The sequence below is a fragment of the Chamaea fasciata genome, unplaced genomic scaffold (assembly GCF_029207755.1).
Source record: "Chamaea fasciata isolate MVZ Bird 193981 ecotype frontalis unplaced genomic scaffold, bChaFas1.0.hap1 SCAF_7, whole genome shotgun sequence".
Taxonomy (NCBI): Eukaryota; Metazoa; Chordata; class Aves; order Passeriformes; family Sylviidae; genus Chamaea; species Chamaea fasciata.
In genome coordinates this window covers 55,643,184-55,662,888 of record NW_027094092.1, presented here as the reverse complement: position 1 = coordinate 55,662,888, position 19,705 = coordinate 55,643,184, and the positions used below count along the sequence as shown (strand labels likewise).

At 43.4% G+C, this 19,705-nt stretch overlaps 1 protein-coding gene across 1 annotated transcript in view; it reads left to right on the top strand.

Annotated features, from left to right (window-relative positions):
• BRF1 (BRF1 RNA polymerase III transcription initiation factor subunit) overlaps positions 1–19,705 on the top strand; it is a 172,939-nt gene that overhangs the window by 147,910 nt on the left and 5,324 nt on the right. The window contains exons 16-17 of the mRNA XM_066188970.1: positions 15,961–16,012; positions 19,014–19,182. Coding sequence (XP_066045067.1) covers positions 15,961–16,012; positions 19,014–19,182 — 221 coding nt within the window. The remainder of the gene's footprint in view (positions 1–15,960; positions 16,013–19,013; positions 19,183–19,705) is intronic.

Genomic DNA, 19,705 nt, shown 5'->3' with positions numbered 1-19,705 from the left:
TCTGATTAGATGAAGTCTGAATTTCTTCCTTAGGGCACTCATGAGCTGGAAGAGATAAATGGTGATGGTGAAGCGTTTACTCACTTCCGAGGATCCTTTGTAGCTGGTGGTGAACCGTAACTGTGTGCAAGCAGAGGGTGCTGCTTGTCCCGGTCACTACTGGGTGAGAGGGGAGGATGAGGATGCCAGGCTGGGCCAGTTTCATCTCCCTCCATTGAAGTCAGCACCTGAAAAGTGCCTTTTTTCTGGCTGCTCACACAAGTAGAAGTGCAAAAGTGTTTGAAAACATCTTAAAAGGAGTTTGTAAATCACCAGGGCTGGTTTGTTTCTCCTGCATGAGTGGGGCTGTCACATGCTCTTTGGAATGGGGGCAGCTGAAAGCCCTGCCTGCAGCCTGGGGCCGTGCTGCTGTGAAGTGGAGCTGTCCTGACCTCTCTCCACCGTTGCTCCTGTTGACCCCGTTAAAGTGGGTTTAGTCCTAAAGAAACAAATCATCAGCTAATTATTTCCCCACTCTGGTGGCCTTTTCACAGATGTTTTACCATTTCAAGTGTGAGCAATTGCTTTAAGTGTTTTGTTTGTTTGTTTGTTTGGGTTTTTTAGTGCTGCAAACAGAAGGGGGAAACTAAAATCTGATGCTGGGTGCAGGTCAGTTGTTCATGTCAAAAGGGATGTATAAAAGCAGGTTACACGGTAGCTTTGAAAGTGGTCCAGCTTGCTGCTTAGCAGGCCTGCATTTTGCAGAGCCTGATTATTCAAAATCGTTTTTCTAATATTAGCACTAATTCCCTTACAGCAGTGTTATGAAGTTGCTTATTTCACAGTCCTCTCAAACGTGGGAGCCTGGCTGTGAGCAGAGCAGACAGCTTATCAGCTCACCAGCATCGTGTGCTCAGTAAACGCTGGCAGTCAACCTGGAGAGTTTCTGGACACTGGCTCACGCTCCCTTTGCTCTGTATTTCACTGCACTCTTTAAATCAGCAGTTTTAAACCCATGCTAAATTTAGAGAGAAGAGAAGGAATCTTCGAATGCACCAGCCCAACCTTCTCCCGCAGCAAATAGAGAACTGGAGCTGAGGGGTTCGGGGGACGGGGTTCGGGAGGGCTCTGCAGGCAAACCCCAGCAGCAGCTCTGTGGTGTGAAGTGAGCCCAAAGGTAGTTCATGACTTTGTCAGAGAAGTGGAGAAGGAAGAAAAGAGCCTCCAAAACAGCGCTTTTAATTGCTCCGGGCGGGTTTTTTTTTCTCCTTTCAAATGGTTTTACTTTACTGCATCTGACACCAGTCAAGGAGAGAGGAAGCTCTTTAACCTTAATGCAAATAAAACAGTAGTGTTTTAGAAAAAAAATCTGCTTGCTTTATACCTCTAGGCCGATGGTTGTGACAGACCAGAGAATTTAACAATAAAATTACTCATTAGTTGGGGATTTTTTTCCTTAATCTATTTAGCTGTAACAATGCATTTGGAGGCTGATTATTTCTTAGGAGGAATAAAAAAATTACCTGTAGCAATAAATTCATCTGTCTGTCATGGTGTTTATCTGTCTATCTATCTATCCCCTAAAGACTTGAAAACGTCGGTTTTTATTTCTGTATCCTTGCTGGAAATCAATTGTGACATTTTCTGTTTAGGCTGCTAAAGGTTTTGGCAGATAGAACATGGATTTTGTCTTTTGATGGTGAATTCAATTCAGCATTTATTGCGGAGACCTCAAGTGTTTAAACGTGTGGTGATAGACAACTAAACCTCCCGCTGTGCTAAACTCCACCAGGTCTCTTCAGTAGTTTTGCTATTCAAAAAGAATTGGGACTTGTTTCATCTGTTTTTAATAAAAATGAGGCTTGCACGCTGTTCATGTCAGAACTAAAGCCAACTTTGCGTTGCAGTTTGACATGCAGAGTCTTAACTTTTTAGCTCTTGCTGCTAAAGACACCTACTCGGGGTGTTGTTATCCTTTAAAAAACGTAAGGGGCTTTCGCATCATCTTATCTGAACCATGATGTTGAAATCTGTGAGGGAAAGGAAAGCAAAAACCAGGCTGCGCAAGTGCTGGTTTGTGTAAGAGGACACGCACCTGGACATGCTTGCTGGCCAAGGTGGATACCAGCATTTGGGAGCAATCACGTTTGGTTGGGTCTCAGATGCTGTTGCTGATGTGGGCATGAGTCTGATGGAGTCCTCTTCTGAAAACTGGGAAACGGGGGGAGGGCAGAGCTAGGTTTGGTGGGTCAGGCATCAGCATCAGCCTGGCCTCTCCTTCATCATCCTGGAGGATTTGTTCAGGTGATGTCTACAGGAGAGCGGTTGGTCATCCCAAGCTCCTGAGCCTGTGCCCTGAGCTTCCTGGGAGCTGGAACACCCCATGGATTTTGTGTGTGAACTAAAGTGCATTAAACACCGACAGCTGTTAACAGGGGCCGTGGGGGGGTGGCAGGGATCGGCGCATGGCAGGCGAGGGGAGCTCTTCCAGTGTGGTTTTGCCAAACACAGTCCTTGTGCTGCCAAGGAGGGCTGGTGGGCCAGGAGCCCAGGGCATGACTGCAGGGACAGCACTCGCTCAGCGGCCTCCCCAGACTGCTTTTGTTGAGAGATGAGAGAAATCTGCTCCCGGCCTCTCTGCATGGTGCTGCCATTTGGTGCAAACGCCACATCACTCGTATGCCGTCTCTGAAGTGTGTTTTTTCATATATATCCTGTGAGATGGATGGGGAATTTGAATGTTAGGACTGCTAGCATGGGCGTCAGAATTCAGTGGGAAGACGTAGAGGCAGTAAATTAATTCAGTATTGGACTGATCAACTTTTGCCAGTGTTGGCAATTGGTTTTATCACCTTTGTGTGAAGTGTGTTCCTGGTAGAAACATGTATTTTATTTAAGAGGTTTAGGCTGCTTTCTGGCTCTTGTATTAAGATTTTCAAATAAATTATTAATACTCAGAAGCCCAGAGGTAGCAAGAACCTTAGTGCTGTAATTTCCCCATTGAGGCCAGGCAAAACGTAACACTTCTGAAGTTATACGTTCTTGCTCTAAGAGTGACTGTGAAAATTCACACCAAAGTATCATAAATTGCTACCAAATTAATTTCTAATGGAAGTCTCTTGTGCATGTGTTTAAATCTGATTCAGTGTTTAAATCTGATTCAATATCTTTTACTCTGTAAAACGTTTTCTATAAAAACATGCCTAGTAAAAAGTGTTTATGTTGCAATATAGCACTTAAATTGCATTAAAAAAAATCCCACACAACAAAAAACCCTCTTTTATACAACTATTTATTTGCTGTAACATTTTACTAACCAACAGAGCAAAGTAACCCAGAAGTCTGTGATGTCATGCTAAAAGCCCAAGTTAGCTTGCCAAATATTGATGTTCTCACGATACTTTGTAGACACAAAAAACTAAGACGGTGCTGATAAAGGAAATGCAGTGTATGGAGATTAAACAGCTGAAAGGCAGGCGTGTGTTACGAGTGAGTCTGTGCAGACTATTGTCACCCTGGGGCCAAGCACTTCTTAGGCATTTGCTGCATATTTTGACCAAGTACAGAATGTACGCGATCTAAACGTTATGCATTAAAGTTTCTTTAAAAAGCAGGGGAGGGTGTCACTGTTTGTTTCTTTTTGAAATCAAGTTTTTTTCTGAAACTCATACTTCAGAAATGCCTTTAGAGAGCAAAATGAGTGTGGTGATGAAAAAAAACCCCACCAAACCCATAAGCAACTTGCTCATTAGGCCCGGTTAAAGCTGAGTTGATCATTGATACAAATTTGCATTATTTTCCCAGCGTGGTGTTCGGTAACAACTTTTCCTGGGTGTGCTTTTGTTTCAGTTGACATTTGCTTGAATGGCCAAGCAAGTTGGCAAATTCTGTGCTGCTGGTCTTTGAAGTTGTGACTTCAGCCCAAACAGCCTCGTCTTTGTGTGCGGCGGGGAGCCCCTTCCCTTTGGAGAGGGTGCCCGGACAGGGGCTGTGCATGCCCAGCCTCACACTGCTGCTGAGCACTTCACTCCAAGTAGCCCAGGTCTTGCAGGAATATTGGTTTCTTTGCTGTGAATTTTTAATGTGAGGAGTTGAAGTTCAAAATAAAACAAAAAAAAAGGGGGCAGAAGGTTAACCTGAAAGTACATTTTTTTTATTGATCTTCAAACACAGGTTAGTATTTAGAGGGATTTGAACTACAGTGGGAATTTGCTGTCTTCTCTGTTCAATACAATTATTTCACAGCGGGGTTGGAGAGCAAGCTCTGCTAAGTACAAAGGAAAAAGCAGGGATTTACTTGAGATGGATAGCATTTGTTTAAGATTTTACACATTGTCACTAGAGTAGTACTAAAATCTGTTATATGTCCAAAATTGTCTGAAAAACTAGGCACAATACGGTGACAAAATATGAATGATAGGATGGGAAGGAGGAATTCTGTATAAATGAGACAGTGTATAAATATCTATTTATTGTAGTATTTGCACATTTCATGGTCAGTTGAACTTCTTTTACTGTTCACAGCCCATATCTTAGTAATTGTGGTAGGAGTGTAGCTTACACAGCATTTATGTGACTCCCTCACAGTTGGAGCAGCACAGTGCTGAAGGACAACCACAGCCCCTCAGTATTTCTGTGCACACAGAGTTCAGGATGTGCATGAGCAGTTTTTGAATGAAGCCTTGTAGCTGCAGTAATTTTCTTTTTAATGCATCTTCCATAGCTACAGTGAAGTGGAGGAGAGGATGTTCAGCACGAGGAATTGCTTGCCTGGCTTTTACATTGGCCCTTCTTAGAAGCTGGATTTTTGTTGGCTGAAGAACTACGCACCAGGGGTCATAATTTCTTGGAAGGGTTGAGTAAAAAATTGAGGCGGAGTAAGGATTTTTAAACAGATCTTGTCACGTGGGTTTTGCCGTGTTTTGCTTTGACGGGGAGTGGCTGATTCCCAGTGACAGAAGTTTTGTCCATCTGAATGTTGGAGATTGGGGTCAGCCTTCCACCTGTCCAGGTGAGGGCTCAGTGCGGATGAGGTGTTGGGAGCCTTGGCTGTAAGCCAAGGTCAGGAAAACGTCTTCCCAGCAGAACTCAGCTCAGACCTGCTGCCTGACCTGCTTGTGCAAGTGCCCTTCAACTAATTGTGAAAACTCCAGCAATTTCAAAGGTAATATTTAGCAGAGGTCTCCTTCGGCTGACCTGGTTTGTTTTGGCTGAACCAGATTAGGGACTGGTGGCCCAGAGCTGCCCCCTGTTCACCAGCCACGTGCAGCTGACTGCGGGCAGTGGAGTCTTCACCTGGACAGGTTTTCCAGTTGATCCAGTTAAACCAGCCAGGAGAGGCTGTGAGAGGCATCTCCCCTGCAGTTAGAGTGAGGTTTCTACTGGATAATTCTATCTGTTAACACTAGTATTAAGCTGTGTTAAGGCACTGCCAAGAAAGTCTTCTTTACACATAGGATCCCCTGCAAAGCCCACCTAACGTCACCACAGATGTGCAACCTTACACACACTGGAGAAGATGGTGCTGTCTGCTCCCCAGTGCGCTCAAAAGCAGTTGCATGTATTGTACACAGATTTTAAAACAGCAATTAGTATTGTTTTCCTTCATACACATTTCCGTTTGGGATTTTCTTTCTGTAAAAAAAACGTGTCTGCATTTTTTATACCCATCTCTTTATCTGTACCAAATGCATTGTGAAAAAGACAGGACTTCTAGATCATGAAGGGCTTCTGTGACCCAGTTCAGCGATTCTTTGGTACATAACAGAGTGTATGAGCAAGCACCCACAGAGTGTAGCAATGCATATTTTAAGCTGGTGTCATATTCAATGGTTAACAGCCATTTTCCCAGTGATTTGTATTGGTTTTGCACTTCATTATCCATGCATACTTATACCCAAGTAGAGATTGCCAGGCAAGCAGTTTCTGAGGTGGGAATAAAGTACAGTTTACTTTTTGGTCCTTTCTTAGGCCAGTAAAGGTTGGATCCAAAATTGTGAGAGAGCTGTGTGAACTTGCAGGAATTTTGTATTGGAGATGTATTCTTCCTGTAGACTGTCCTGTTGGGTTTTTGGGATGGGATGTGGGATCAACCTCATATTAACTTTGAAAAAAGCTGTACAGGTTACTGTGTACGTATTCACAGTGTATGCTGGTATCTGTCCAACTCATGCTCTGGGTGTAGGCTGTTCTTGCCTGGTGCTGAAATGATGCAGTTTCATCTCTGTCAGGTTCATGGTTCCTTTTGCACAGCATCTCCAGGTGAGGTGAGAACAGGTATCCCACAGCACTCTTGTAAGGAGCAGGGAGACCAGATGCAGGCACTCAGCAGGACACTGCAGGACATCTCAGCCCTGCTGCCAGCAAAGCCTGGCTTAGCCTGTATGGCAAAGCAGGGAGGAAGACCTGACAGACCAGTCCTGCTCCTTCATTAGGGAGCCCAGTTTGCACAGGACAGAAAGTACTCAGGTGGTTACATGGCAATCACATGCTGGTCTGACCTCAGCCATCAACAGAGCATCGCTGTGGTTATTAGCTAAGTATTTCCATAATGTGTGCCTCTTCAAGCTGTAATTAAAGCCAAGCCTGCCCCTAGCTAATTACAAGCTTGCTTAGAAGTATAGTTTATATAAAGCTTTTAAAACTTTGTATGGGGAAGATACACATCCACAGGCATAGTAAGAATGACGCCTTATTTTCAAAATGAAATTTACAGGCTTTGGTGTCTGTTTCTCCCTCCCTTTAGTTTTCTACAGGCTGTTTTTTGCATCCTTGTTCAAAGTTTTTGCCAGAAATACTGCCCAAGTTTCACCGACATCAAGCTAGTGATTTTTTAGTTTTCTTCAGAGTGTTCTTGTTCTCACTGCTGAGAGAGTAAACCAGATGTTAAAATGCCTTTGAGCTTTGTGTTTGGAGAAGACTAATAAATAATACTTAGATCTCTCATAAAAAGAAGATAAGGAATCTTGAAAGTGATGAAACTTTTTGTTGAACACATCTCTACAAGGTCTCTGTAAATAATGATCCATCTATGGAGGAGAGTTGCTGTGTGTTGCTTAGGCGGTGCTGCACCTGTACATCTTCAGCTCAGTCTCTCAGCAAAAAAGCAGTGCTGGCAGTGTAACCCCCTGAGACCCTGAAGCAGCAATACGGGCAGGGCTTGGTGACAAGGCAGGTTGTGACTTTGACATGTGGTTGTAGGGTGGGCTGGCGTGGCCGTGGGTCTAAAAGAACATTTCCCGGTGGTTGTTGCAGCACCACATCGGCCAAGGCCACCCTCTGGGGGGACTCTGTGGCAAAGACACAGCCAGATGGTACTGACATGGTCACCACTGCCCATCCAAAGCGTTCCCTTTGGGTTTTTTTATTCACTTGCTGTCTTCCATTGCCCATTTCCAGGTGCTTCGCTTAGATCATAGTGTGGCCTGGCAGGGAGGAATGCACCACCACATTCACTGTGAGTGAATGGCACCTCAAAAAGAGAGGGAACATGGTGGAGCCTGCAGCACTTGTGCATTTGCCTTTGACACCTTTGGAACAAGGGGATGTTCACATAGCCTCCATCACCATGGCTGTTTGGGAAAAGAGAAGGGTACCTAACCCAATGAATGGCCGAGGAGGGCATGAGAGAACTTCTGCAGCTGAAGAATTCCCACTCCTCTCTTTTGTCTAGCCATTTTTGAATTTGGTATTCAGTTTGATTATTCAGGTCAGATCAGATTTAGGTCAGTTGTGATGGATTTTTTCCAAATCCAGTTCCCTAGATTCCTACTGTAAACGCTTACCAGATGACACGATGTGAAGCTGGAACAGACTCGAGCTGTGTGATGACCGAATAAAATCTCAGTGGGAACCACTTCCACGTTCCTGAGATCAGTTTCTCATGTAATAAATTCTGTATCCAAAATTGTATCAAATACTTTTCTGACAAGAGTGAGTTTTTTTTTCCTAACGGACAAATCCCAGCAGAGCTATTTATAAGAAGCCTCTCTCTTGTGTTTGCACTCACATGCCTGTTACTCAGACCTACACTGAAGAACAAATAGAACTAAATTTTTTTCTGTGTCCTTGCCTGTGCTTTTGGACTGACCCTGTTTGGTCTTATCTGACATCCTCCACTACATTTCTTTGCTGGTGTTCTGTTGGTAAGTGTTGCCATAGTAAGCCACCATTAAAGGCTTCTCCCCAGAGGAAGAATCCGGATTTATTTGGTGACACTTTTTCTCTGCCAACTGTTTCATTGCTTTGTTCTGCCTGATCCTCTCCCTGCTGGGAGGGATGGGGAGAAGTGATCTGAATGAGTGCCTTGCTCATACCCTATGCTAGCACCTACAAAACCCATGTAACAGGGAGTAGGTGTGATGTTGAGCACCTGGGCAGTGCATGGAGGAGTCCTTTGGCTTGGGGGGAGGAGGCTGGCCCATTTTGAACACAAATCCAGATATGGGAAAAGCTACTTGAGTTGTTTTTGTAAATATTAAATTTAGAGCTGTGTTCTTTCACTGTTAGTTCCTAAAATGAAACTGGACATTGCCCAGAAGTTCTTACTTAACCAACCTACAACTTCTTCTGTCACAGCCTCTTCATTCATTTCCTGACACAGTAAAGGGAATCCTTGACACCAGCCTTCCCTGAGCTGTGTCCTGGCTCACGTATTGCTGTGTGTAAATCTCTTCTATGTCAAGTCAGGCGGATGAGACCTGTGCTTTCAGTTTTGAAAAGTTCTGGTGTGTAAGGGTCACAGGGGAGGGCGGATTCTTCCACTTGTGTCTTCTTGGTGGCTGCAAAACCCACATTAAATCATGGTTCTACCATTCAGCTGCCTGATTAGATGTTCCGTGCATTCCTCAAAATATGTGATGTTTTACAGTGAGATTTGCTATTTAAATAAGAGGTTTGCCATAATTGGCTGTTATAAATTACAAGCAAGAAGGAATGATTTATTGCTTATAATTAGAAATGAGTTACGAAGGGGAATGTTGGTAATCATAAAATAAAGCTTGGAATACATTGATTTCCAGATGGCTGCCAGTGAAATTGCTCTTTAATGTATAATAGACCAGACACAAGGAAAAAAAAAGTCAGTCATCCATCTTTATTCCTTGATGGATTACTTGTATGAATCTATAGTTGCCTGAATTCTGAAATATTAGTTTTGCCTACATAATTGGATGAGAGAAACTGAATTTGCCTGGTGGTATAGGCTGCTAGAGTTGTGGAAGAAGTGAGTTACTCTCTTGTCTGGTATGATTTTTGTCCTTGTAATGTCAACAGGGAAGATCCAGCGATCGATTTGGCATCACCTTTGGGTATAACAACCTCAATGAATTGTTCCCAGAGACTGCAGGTTACTAAGGTGTTTTCTTTTTATCTTTCGCCTCATTTGAAGCTTTCATGAGGTTAAGATTGATCTAAACACTTGTCCAAAAGCAAACATCTGTAATCCTCCTTGCTTGAGTATAGAAAAATATATTTGCACCAGAAACAGACGGCAGTGCTACTGCTGAGAATTTTTCAATAGCACAGTCCTTCTGTTGAGATGATAATGTGTTCATTTAACTCCTAAAATTTCACTTCTTGTTGCTATAGTTTCAAGCACAATTTAAAAATTATTTTTATTTGCCTTATCTGCTAATAATGGTTCTTTCTGCAATGGTTCAGTTGCATTCTGCACTGTTGCCATTTGGAAGATGGCACTACATGATAGTTAAGACATGTGGATTGTCACCACATGAGTTGTCTCACGCCCATGTCTTAAAAGTGACACTGCCATTAGACTTGCTTAACTGAGACCATTATGATTACTCATTTACCTTCATTAAAATGCTTCATAGCTTCCTTATTTTAAGTAGCTTTTCTCAGCAAGGTGCAGATTTGCTTTGCTGCCATCATTTCATCTGGAAAAATTTCCATGGTGAAAGGAATAGCGTGTTTTCAACTAATACTTTCCTGACCTGTGGAGAGATGAGCTCATCAGTATCTTTATTGACAAACCCAGGAAGAAGGTGTGTCAACCAGAAATATTAGATCAGTCAGCCTGTCTTGTCCTGAAGCAATTGTAATTTCCCATGGTCTGCAGCAATTTCCTTTAGAAGCAGATATACGCAGATATTGTTTGGGATCTGCTGCAGGAGCATAATTTCATTTGGTCCCAATGAGATGGCCTTATATGTCATTCTTTTCATTTTTGCTGTTGAAAATCTGTTGGTTTAGTCAGTGGGAAGAACAGCAAGTTGCTATTTTCCAGCATCTAATTGAGGAAAAAGTGCTGCAGCTATGCAGAAAAATACTGCCCACTCTGAGCTGGGTTATTGGAGACAGATGTCATAGCCCTTGCCCCTCTCTGAAAAGCCTGAATTAGGTGTTTAACTCACAACACTCTAGCATAGTTCCTGCCTTTCAAAAGCCTTTTGGTGAGTGATGTAGGTGCTTAGTTCCTCAGTGGTAGATCTATTCCTTAGTGAATGATAGGGATTCTTACTTTTTTCCAGTTTCCTCCTGCGAGTTTTGGTCCCTCAGTGCTCAGTTGCAGGTGTTGGGAGAGGCGGCTCTCAGTAGCACTGAAGATGTTCTCAGTGCCGTGTTGTCTGGTGCTGCACTGATGAAAGCCAAGCTCCTCTGATCCAGCATGAAAGAGGACTGAGTGGGAATCAGAAGTGGGAACAATTCCTCATTTCACTTTAGGTTTTGTCATCAACTTCAGTTTGCTTTTTTCCTGCTTGAAATGGCTCTTTCTGTAGTGTTGCATGCTCAGAAACAGGACAAAAGCACTGACTGTTGGTGGAGTTGGAGCTCACACAGGGTTGTTGGAGCAGAGGTAACAGGAACTGGCTTAGCTGTCTGTTGGTAGCCAGGAGGGTTCAGACCCTGCCTGCTGCTCCATCAGTCACATCTGTACAGCTGGCAGCACTGAGCCATCTCCAGTGGGACCTCGCTGTGTGGGAGCTGAGCTCATTGCAATTTGGACGTGCTCTTAGTTGGAGTCTTTCTGCCATTGATTGGGGTCTCTGCAGCCCTGGCACTCGGGGGAGCAATTCAGGGAAACTCCTTGAGGCTTTCACAGTGATGGTGAGCTGGACAGGGTAAAGAGCCTGGTCTTGAGAAAGCCAAAACCACCTGCCTACCTCACGTTCAGGCACACACGGTTTCAAGGTGTGAGCATCACAGGTGCTTTGTCATTCTGCAGAGCATGATAGTGTCTGTAGATGTGTCTGGGCTTCTGAGGTGGTGCAGCGTACCTTGACCCCCAGCCCCTGTCTTCAGGGCATCATGCTGCTCTCCATGGGTGTCATGGCCAGCCATGGCCTTGGCTGTGTGCCTCCACTTCCTCTTGGGTGGTGGGATTGACTCCTGTGAGCATCTGGCTGTCAGGCAGAAGCAGATGTGGAAGATGGTGGGATCCACAGCTGGATGTGCAAACCCTGAAGTGCTCCAGGGTTATGGTTTTCATTGCAGCCTTCGTTTTGCCCTCTGGGAAACAGCAGTCATCCAGCTCTGGGAGGGTCACCCCTTTGTCCTGACTCAATGGCAGGACAGTGGGTCAGTATCTCCTGATGCTGTTATCTTTCCAAGAAGGGCTTTAAATCCTTGCAGAGAGGTAATTCCCAGCTTTCTGGTAAGGATAACATTGATGGTACCTAATTAAAGGGCACTCTTAGCCTGTCTAAACATTTATATTAATTTTCTTCTCACACAGATGTCAAGTAAACTGATCTCCTGAGGCAAAACCATCTGGCCTCAGGTGAGAGGAGGATCTCAGCCAGCATGAAGAACCTGACCTGTGTCTTGTTGAGCCATTTCTCAATAGTTTTTTCTGTCCCTGCACATGAAAAGCCTGTGCATGGATATACAGGTTTCATGGGCAGTTGTCTTGGATGACGTGCATAATTACACTGCTGGCTTGTGGCTGTTGGCTCTGTTCAATCTCTGCTTCCCATTGTTTATTCTGGGACCATCCGTGTACAAAATTAGTATGGGCGGTAAGCAGCAATAAGATGTTCACTACATGGGTGGATTAAATTAAAATTCAGTAAGAAACAGAGCTTTGGGTGAGTTTCCAAATTACTTGCAGGATTGCACTGAGGAGATTGTTATGGTATTGTCAAACTTTTTGGTGGATGAACAGTCTGATGCAAGTGAGGTGGGTTTATTACCTCTCACTGCTCTTTCTCTTTCATGTACTGTGCTGTGTAATCTTTTGTTATTAAATAATAAGCAAAATAAAAACTGTTGTTTGTCACAGCCAGCTTGTTTTTCAGAGAAAAACACTTTGAAAGTTCAGTCTGTGTGATCTCCAGCCCTGTCAGGAGCTATTATATTGAATCTTCTTTTAAACTGTTGAGCTGGAGGACAAACCCAGATGTTATCGTGCACATCTCAGCTGAGAGCGGAGCGGATTCGGCAGGGAGCAGCCTCTGATGCCTTGTACCACGCCATTAGTTTTTGTCACAAATATGTCAAGATAATCTGCTTCCAGTGTTACATGTGTTGGCTGACATGAGTATTAGTAGATCTGCATAATTTTTGAAGTGGTTTGAAGTGTGGATGTAACACACTTGGGGCTATGTGAAATCTTTTTTATCCCCTTTTACGGATCACATTGCTGTTCAGAAAGTTGCTTGTTCTGTTATTCCCTCCCACAAGGTACTGTGTTAGTTTGCAAAGTTCATAAGGAAAATGCTCCAAACTAGAAGTCATCATAAATAGTGAATGACAATTGACACACTTTGAAAGACCAGGAGCCCCAGTATTTCCCAGTCACGTCGTCACATTTTAAATGGTTGCTGTTGTCACTTCAGTATATGTGGAATTGTACCTCAGTGTAGCTTGTCATTATTTATGGAGCTTATGAACCTCTAATTCAGTCTGGACTTTGATGGACAGGCTCTTTCTTCTATAGTGTATTATGTGCACGTGTGTCTCTTGGTAGCTTTTACAGATGAGGTTGAGTCATGCCCAGTGAAAGCTGGAGAAGATACTTCAATTACTTTTTCAAGGTACTTTTTGATCATTAATACTCGGACCTGTTCCAGCCTCAAAAGCAGTCATGCTTTTCCATGAAGACACTTTTTTCCACCCTCTGAGGTGCAGCCAGTCAGCAGAAGGAGCCCGTATCTGTAGCCATGGCAGCCAGTAATTTATTGCTCCATATGGCTGGTGTGGCAGCAGCTGCTCTGGTTTAAGGAGGTCAGGACATTGGGGCATTTAAGAAACAAAACAACACCCCAACTATAAAACCTTCTTAAACGGTTTTGTACAGTAATAGTAGGGTTCTCCATAGGCGTAAGGAGAGCCAGGGGGGTTATATATTTGTGACTTTTATAGCTGTTGTTTGAATCAAAGCCATTATTTCAGCAGGGAAGTAAGTTTTTGTGTCTCTTTGTGGTGGTTTTACCTTTTTCCAGTTTCGTGGCTTGTGTTTTAGGAAGCAGATAGTATGGAGGGGCAGTGGGCCAGGCTGTTCCACCCAGGTGATGAGTGACCCCCTTGGATCTGGCCTGCAGCAGGTGCTGACCATCCATGGCAGGACCAAGGTCCACCCCAGGGCTTCTGGATGCATTTTGTACTATGCTGAGAGAGAAGCTGTATTGCCCAAATCAGATGGCAGTGCTGTATTCGTAGTAAGGAGGCAAAGACGTGCGCGTTGTGAGCGGCTCTCGTGGAACAGAAATACAGCTTTAATTTCAGTTTGGGTGTGAAGAGTCCCTTGCTGCTGAGAAATGGTATAGAAGGGCTCTTGGATGTAGCACTAAAGTTTTTGCAAATAGGCTTTTCATAAACGTGAATCTTTTTATTTTCATTAGGGGACCATTTTAATTAAAATGAAACTGGAATGTTTACTCTCTGCTTCCTGTAGCTGTGATTGTTTTCTTCACTGTGTGAGCACATGTATAATTTGCTCTGAAAGAAATGTCAGCAGTTTCTGATTACCTTGTGAGTCTTACTCAACAGCTTGATTTTAATTGGGGGGAGGAAATATTTTCAGGGTGCTCCAGGGAGGTCTGATGTCTTTGGGTAGCAGGAGGGAAAAGGTGCTATCTTTGGTACAGTGTTAATTGCAATAATCATGACTACAGGTTTAAAATAAAAGTCCTTCATTTCTTACCAGTGTTGGGTGTTTTTCAGTCATGTCAATGAAACACAACCTGTTTGGTAATTAGAATCCTTCAGCTATGCAACCTTTTGGCTTTTCTGCATCATATGTTTATAAGCAACTAAGCAGGGTGATTTTTTTTGGAAAACAGTGATGGAAAGTAGGTAGGTACTCTCAAATCTCAGGAGTTAAGGAAGACTTTTTTTCTTTTTCTTCTTTTTTTTTTCTTTTTTTTTCTTTTTTTTTTTTTTTCTTTGTTATGAGGGTGGTAAAGCACTGGCACAGGCCCAGAGGGGTGGTTGATTCCCTGTCTCTGGAAACATTCAGGGTCAGGTTGGACAGGGCTCTGAGGAACCTGGTCAGGTTGAAGGCATCCCTGCTCCTTGCAGGGGGTTGGACTAGACAGCATTTAAAGGTGAAAAATCTACAATTGGGGTTAGATAATGGAAAGAGAAGGCTGAGCACACAGGGAGGAGTGTGTCCAAACTTTCAGATATATTCTCTCTGACCCCAGAAGTCGACCAGGATTTGTAAGTAATAGATATTTATTTAGGTCTCTTGAAATTTTTTGTAATTATATAATATGACAAGAAGTATCAGTAGCAGAATAATGTGTTCTGGATTCTTCAGTGGCGCAGCTCCTGAAACATTCCCCTAGCTTCTTTTTGTTTTGATCTGCTGGGAGGAGGCACCTTCAGTTACTTGAGTTGCTGAAATGGCTTTTGGGTCCTGCAAAGCATTTCAGAGATGACCAGTTTTTGAACCTTTTTGAAGCTTAGCCATATCTTGTATTTTAATATTGTCTCCACCATCAGAGATAATGATCTGAGGCTCCCCCGCTCATTCTCTGGGGTTTTGTTTCCTCCTGCTGATTATTTGAAATAAATAAATAAATATGTAGGAAAACAACCAGTTTCTGTGTGTTAACACAGAGGAATGACTAAGAGAAAAATGAGAGTAAAATACTGCTTATCATAAAAGACTGTATCTCTGGAGGCATAAATTGGTATTCATTAAAGTTGTTTGCCTAGACTTCGTTAAAAGACGTGCTTGAGGAGCTGTCTGAGCAGGGTTTCTGTGGAAAGCAAGTCATCCTCTTCGTGACTAGATAGAAACATCTAGATGAGCAGGAGAGACCAGAAAGTAACACTAAATGATGGATTGAGAGCAGCCTGCTTGGCATTAAGGAAACAACAGACTATGAAATGTTTTTCAGAAGTAATAATATTTAACACTTAGCTGTAAAGTTATACTGATCCAGCTCTTCTCCCCAAATATGCAGGTCTCTTTCACAGCTGATGCAGTTTTAAGAAATGTTTACATTCAATTTCTCTCATTTCCCATTCAAGGTATTCAAGGTCCCTGTTTTCTTTGGGGTTTTTTTTTTATGATTTCTATAGCTGGAGGTTAAAATCTTGCCTGTGATGATTATGGTATCCTGCATGCATAATCTGACTGGTATCCTCTGTGTATCATCAGATACAGGGAAGCAGTTGCAGACCAGTGCTAGGTAATCAGAGCATGACCCAGTCTTGCCATGTCTGCATTCTTCCAAAAATCGTTTTTCTTTTGATTTTTGTAAAATGTGACAAACGTAGCTATTTCAGAGACCTTGGGGAGAAGCTGGGGCTGCCGTTTGAGATGAGGTTTTGCTACTGTGCTGGCTTCTTTCCCTATTACCTTGATCCGGGACAGACGCGTCCAAGGGAATGTGTGTGTTAATTATCGTGGCGTTTGTGGCTCTCTGGTCTTTATCTTAAATCATTAAAAAAGTAATTGCACAACATAACACTAGCAAAGTGCTTTCACTGTTTGGAGAGTGAATACTCTGTGTCAGAGTCTTGTGCAACTTTTCTGCTGTTCAGCATTTTTTCTTTCTTTCTTTGCAGATTAAGACCCTTGATTTCAACCCAGTTTGCTAAGAAGGCTGCCACTGAAGAGGTATGAAAAGTCCAGCACTTCTCCTGGTGCAACAGGTTGAGTTTGGAAATTCCCACAAGCTGTTTTCAGCCTGGCTCTGGTCATGTGGTAGATAAGGGTGAAAGAAATTAGTCTTGTCTGTCTGATCAGGCCAGGAGCTGGTTACTGTGAACACTGCAAAGCTGAGATTGGCTGTTTTCTAACCCAGACTTGCCTTTACTTATCCGTTAGGAATATTAGCATGGCCTCATGATGCTTCATTGGACAGCAAAAAAGAGAAAAGTCCCTGCAAGGATCTGGAAAGGTCCGTGTCAAATAAATGGTCAGGTGGGGTAGGAGGGGGCAGAGCTCGTGCCTGTTTCTGAGCACTTGGACTGACCTCACAGAAAAGAAGGACTCCACTTTTGTGCAGCCAGAGCTGACCCCAGGGATGGGCTGGCCTTCTGTCAGAGACCAGTGTGGAAAGAGCCTACCCTGTACAGCCTGGCTTACTCTTTGCTTTGTTTAGTTTGAAAATGTAATAGCGCCACAGAAAAGTGCTGGTAAGTGGCCACGAGCAGAAGCCCTCCTTGGGTGGATTTATGCACCTCCCAAAGGGATCTTAATTATTATCAGATAGTGAAACCAGATAACAATGATAGCTGCTTTCTTTCACCATTATTTTCACACTGTACAGAGTATTTACAGGCATTTTGTATACATTGAACTGTCTACTGCATCTAAAAATTCTGTGTACCAAAGGTATTTGTCCCTCTTGCCCTGAATGTGTGACACTGCCACTCTTCTGAAAGTGAACCAGTTCCCTTGGGTAGTTTAACACCTTTGACAGTTGCCCATCCATACATAAAGCTAAGTGCCAAACTCCAGTCCAGGACATCTGGAAGTGAATTCAGGAAGTTCTGTTTAAAGGTGTTGCTTGACTGCCTTATTTTTAAAATGACTAAAAGTCATTGATTTTCAGAAACAGTTTGATATCCTGCCTAGGGAAATACATTTTCACTTCTTATTCTGTGCTCATTAGAAAACTCTGCACATTTTTAGAAGTACAGCAGTCTGGAAGTGGACATGATAATTAGAAGAAGGTCACATTTTAATTAGCATGGTGCAATTTTAAAAAATAATGACTCAATTGTAGCTCCTTTATATTCACCCACTTTTTCAGAGCAGATGGATACTTTTAAATATATAAATTGTTGTATATTATGATGCTGGTTTGTCTCGAACTGTTGTGTCTATTTCTGCTTATACCAAGATGAACTCGATTTGATCACTCTAGAGGCAAAAGCAGTGGTAGGAAATACAAACTGGAGGGAAGTTCCTCTAAATAATAAGATTAATTTGAGCATTAAAAAATCATGCAAACCTGTCTTTGACTGATCCGAATGTCTAAATACTTGATTTTCTATTAAAATTAATGGGTGTCTTTTGCCCTATTAATGAGCTATTGGAGCAAACCCTGAGGTGACTTTGAAAAACTCAGGCAGATTCTTTAGGTTGACTGTCATGGTATATGACAAGTTCAGGAACAGCTTTGATGTTTGAATAATTAGACTATCAACTTTCTGGTACAGGGATTTTCTCATACACTGTATCTCTGAAGTGCCTGGAGTTACCGGGATTCTGGGAGCTACTGCATCCCAAGTAAATACATTTATAAATAAAGAAATAAATAAAAGTTAACTGCAGCATTTTATCAGAACTTGCTGCCAGTGGAATTGGAGAACATGCAGCAGTACATAATTGTGTACTGTAATTTAAAACTTAGAGAACTGTGGCACTATTCTCAGGGTATGAACCAGAGGAGATGGGGTTTTTTGGTCTCCTTTGGGCCATTCATTTTTAGAAGCACCTCACCGCTGTCCTTCCAAGGAAGTGGTCCCAGTCTTTTCCATCTGTCTTACTAGGGAAGGTGACTTCAGTGCAAGTAACAGCTGACTGATGACAGCTACTGTCAATACTCCCTTCTCAGAATTCTTCACATGACAACAGCATTCATGGCTAATCTTTAAGGTTCTTCAATTTTGGCTAATTTTGTGTGCCATGGGCTCTGTTGTACAAACCCCCAAACAGTCCAAGTACAGAATGGGTGTGGAGAGTACCCTCTTCCAGAGCTGATGGAGGTAAAGCTCCTGTGATGCTGCCCTCTGGATGAGAGAAGGAAGTGGAGCTCCAGGCTGAGCACACCATGAAATTGAGAAGAAAGATCAGAAAGACCAGAGCCTGGGCTGTGCTGCCAGACTGTGTTGCTGCTTCCTGGCCTGTTGCCAGATCTCTCCTTAGTGAACCAAAGACAATATTACCTACTCCAAATTCACCACTATTCCCTTGTGGTGTTGCCCTTTCCCTCCATGCTGTGTCCTGCCTAACCTTGGAGCAGCTGGGGAAGAACGCATACGGAAGAGGTCCAGTTGATGATTGATTCCCAAGTTAGCGTTTGGAGATCATTATTCTGATGAATTCCATAGGTGATGTTACAGGTGCCAGTGTGTATTATCAACTGAGTACTCTGCCATCACATTAAGTGCTGTCTACAGAGTGCTATTTGTTCCACAGCTCATTGCGCCATCAAATAAATCCAGCCAGAGCTGTCAAAACTAATACATGTTGGGCTTTTTTTGATTTGAAGGGTACATTTTTGCTATCATTAAATTGTCAATAACGTTGTTATTTTGTAATAGGCCTGATGTGAGTTGAGCACACTGTGGGAGAGGTTTGTAAGTTTTCCCACAGAGCTCTGCTGAGGAGCCTTCACTCCCAAATTTCTCCTCCCCTTGTGCTTGCCAGAGGATCCTTGTTCTGCTGTTACCATTGCTGGATATTTCACTTGCCTGGTTCTGGACTAAGTGAAAACTGGGTGGCTTTGCCTGACTTTCATTCAGACTTTCATTAGAACAGTTGAACTTGTAGCTCTGGACATGAGCTTCTGTCTCTCCTGTCCCTATTGTTTGGAAGCTGCTAAAGTTTTGTGCTAATACTGGACCAAAGGAAGGGCTGCTCTACTGTTCTCTCTTCTTTTGTGCAGGTTACCTTTCCAAATGCACAGCCTGAAGCCTCTGATGTAGAAAAGCCAGCAGCTGTGCTTGTGGAGAGTGGCCCAGTAGCTTACAACCCTGATGAAGAGGTGGAAGAGGAAGAGGTAGAAGAAGATGAAGATCACTGCATGAGCGCCTTGCAGTTAATGGGAGGGAATGGTGAGCTGGGGTTACCGTCTCCTGGTGCTGTGGGCGTTGTTCTTGCAGGGGTGGGGACACACAGGGTTCCCCTGCTTGTCCCTGTCCCAGAGCTCCTGCTGCCTTTTCAGCATGGCCCATTCCTGTGGGAAGCTTGGAATCACCTTTGTCTGAAACTTGCCCTTAGGGACTCCTCCTGAGAAAACTTTGCATCTTGAGCTTTAGGCTAAGAGGGCTTCTCCAGAACAAACTGAAGTGTGAGGTGTTTTCCAGAATTAGGTTTTTTAAAGTGAATCTGAGGAGTTAGGGGGTCAGTAACCCTCCATTAGCAGTGCTTGGGGCCCCCTGAGCCTCCCCTTCCTGCTCCTTGTGCCTCCTCAGTGGAGGCTGCAGTGATGTCCAGGTTGTCCCTGAGCCCTGGGGACGTGTCTTTCAGCTCAGAACAGAACAAATCATCACAATCTGTTTCTGGGGAAGGTGTTAGGAGGAAGCAGTTGTTCCCCAAGTGCAGGAATGACATTTGTGGTGCATGTATGGTACACAG